The following is a 1693-nucleotide window of genomic DNA, read 5'->3' as shown; positions in this document are numbered from 1 at the left end:
AAGACAAGTTTCAACTTTTAGTTTTATTTACCATTGGTTGCCCTTTACCTTAAGCATCTCCATGCAGTTCATGCTCTGTGGACTAAATTCATGGCAAAACTGCATTCATAACAATTGAAATGCCCTGGTAAGAATGATCGCACTATTCCTGTGATCTCGGCTAAGGGCTTTTAGGAGCAGACATGATTACTAGGGCTGAGGTTTCATGGCAGGAATCCATGACCTTAATTAAATTAACCTAGCGCACTAGTAGACTTTCTTCTATGTGCGACTCAGCAAGAACATGACATCCATGGCCAGAAAGTGGACCCTCACCAGACTCTATTCTTTTACAACTGTGAGAAACAGAATTGAATTTTCTACCTTCTTATTTTGGACATTTTGTTTTTATACAGCTTTAGAGTCATGTTTAGGTTCATTTTCCATGCTAATTAAGGCCGGGAAATCGCAAGTTCAAAAAAAAAAAATAGCATCAGAGAAAGCAGAAAACTTAAAAGCATTGCAGAGACAGCAGCAGGCTGATCTGGCAGTTGAAGAAGCATGTTTATTGGGAGTTAAGAAACCCATGTATGTAACAGGCACAGAGAAAAAGATCGTCTGCCCCAAAAGGGGTAGGAGTGGAGGCTCAAGAATCTAAAAATACGGTCTTGCTTCTGCCACAGCGTGGGTCACGCTCTCGCTCGCGCTCTTTCCGCCGCCATCTTGGCTCCGCGTCCTCCGCACAAAATGCCTGGCGAAGCCACGGGAAGCGTCCCTGCCACAGAGCAGGAGCTGCCCCAGCCCCAGGCTGAGACAGGGTCGGGAACAGAATCTGACAGCGATGAATCAGTACCAGAGCTGGAGGAACAAGACTCCACACAGACAGCCACGCAACAAGCCCAGCTGGCGGCAGCAGCTGAAATTGATGAAGAACCAGTCAGTAAAGCAAAGCAGAGCCGCAGTGAAAAGAAAGCATGGAAGGCTATATCCAAGCTGGGTCTTCGGCAGGTTACAAGGGTTACTAGAGTCACTATCCGGAAATCTAAAAATATCCTCTTTGTCATCACCAAACCAGACGTCTACAAGAGCCCGGCTTCAGACACCTACATCGTATTTGGAGAAGCCAAGGTTGAAGATTTGTCTCAGCAAGCACAGTTAGCAGCTGCTGAGAAGTTCAAGGTTCAAGGTGAAGCTGTTTCAAACGTTCGAGAAAAGACTCAGACTCCGACAGTACAAGAGGAGAGCGAGGAGGAAGAGGTTGATGAGACAGGTGTGGAAGTTAAGGACATAGAATTGGTCATGTCACAGGCGAATGTGTCCAGAGCAAAGGCAGTCCGAGCCCTGAAAAACAACAGTAATGATATTGTAAATGCTATTATGGAATTAACAATGTAACTATTTGACGGAGAGGACACTCCCCCATCCCCTCCCCCCCTTTTTGGTGTTTCAAAGGTGGAACTGCAGCTTGGTTTGAAATTTGTACTGTTTCTATCACTAATAAAGTTATGGCTTCTTGTTGGATGAAAAAAAAAAGAATCTAAAAGTACGTTATCCTCTCTAGGGCTGGAATTTTTTATATCTCTGAAGAGCTTTCTTCCCCTAATTTAGGTTTGGCCAGTTTAAAGAAAGATAGAATGAGTGATTGGTCCATAACTGCTCTGTAATATGTCCTGACCTAGCCTAGAACATCTTGAGCCTATACATATCATCAGGG

General features: G+C 44.5%; 1 protein-coding gene across 1 annotated transcript; it reads left to right on the top strand.

The window, feature by feature from the left end:
• Positions 1 to 650: 650 nt before the first annotated feature.
• LOC126499622 (nascent polypeptide-associated complex subunit alpha-like) lies at positions 651 to 1430 on the top strand. The gene has a single exon (XM_050138912.1). It carries the CDS (start codon positions 727 to 729, stop codon positions 1372 to 1374), a length of 648 nt encoding a protein of 215 aa, XP_049994869.1. The 5' UTR covers positions 651 to 726; the 3' UTR covers positions 1375 to 1430.
• The last annotated feature ends 263 nt before the right edge of the window (positions 1431 to 1693 follow it).

The sequence above is a fragment of the Alexandromys fortis genome, unplaced genomic scaffold (genome assembly GCF_014885135.2).
Source record: "Alexandromys fortis isolate MF-2015 unplaced genomic scaffold, M_Fortis_MF-2015_v1.1 scaffold_35, whole genome shotgun sequence".
Classification (NCBI taxonomy): Eukaryota; Metazoa; Chordata; class Mammalia; order Rodentia; family Cricetidae; genus Alexandromys; species Alexandromys fortis.
This window is presented reverse-complemented; position numbering and strand designations above follow the sequence as displayed.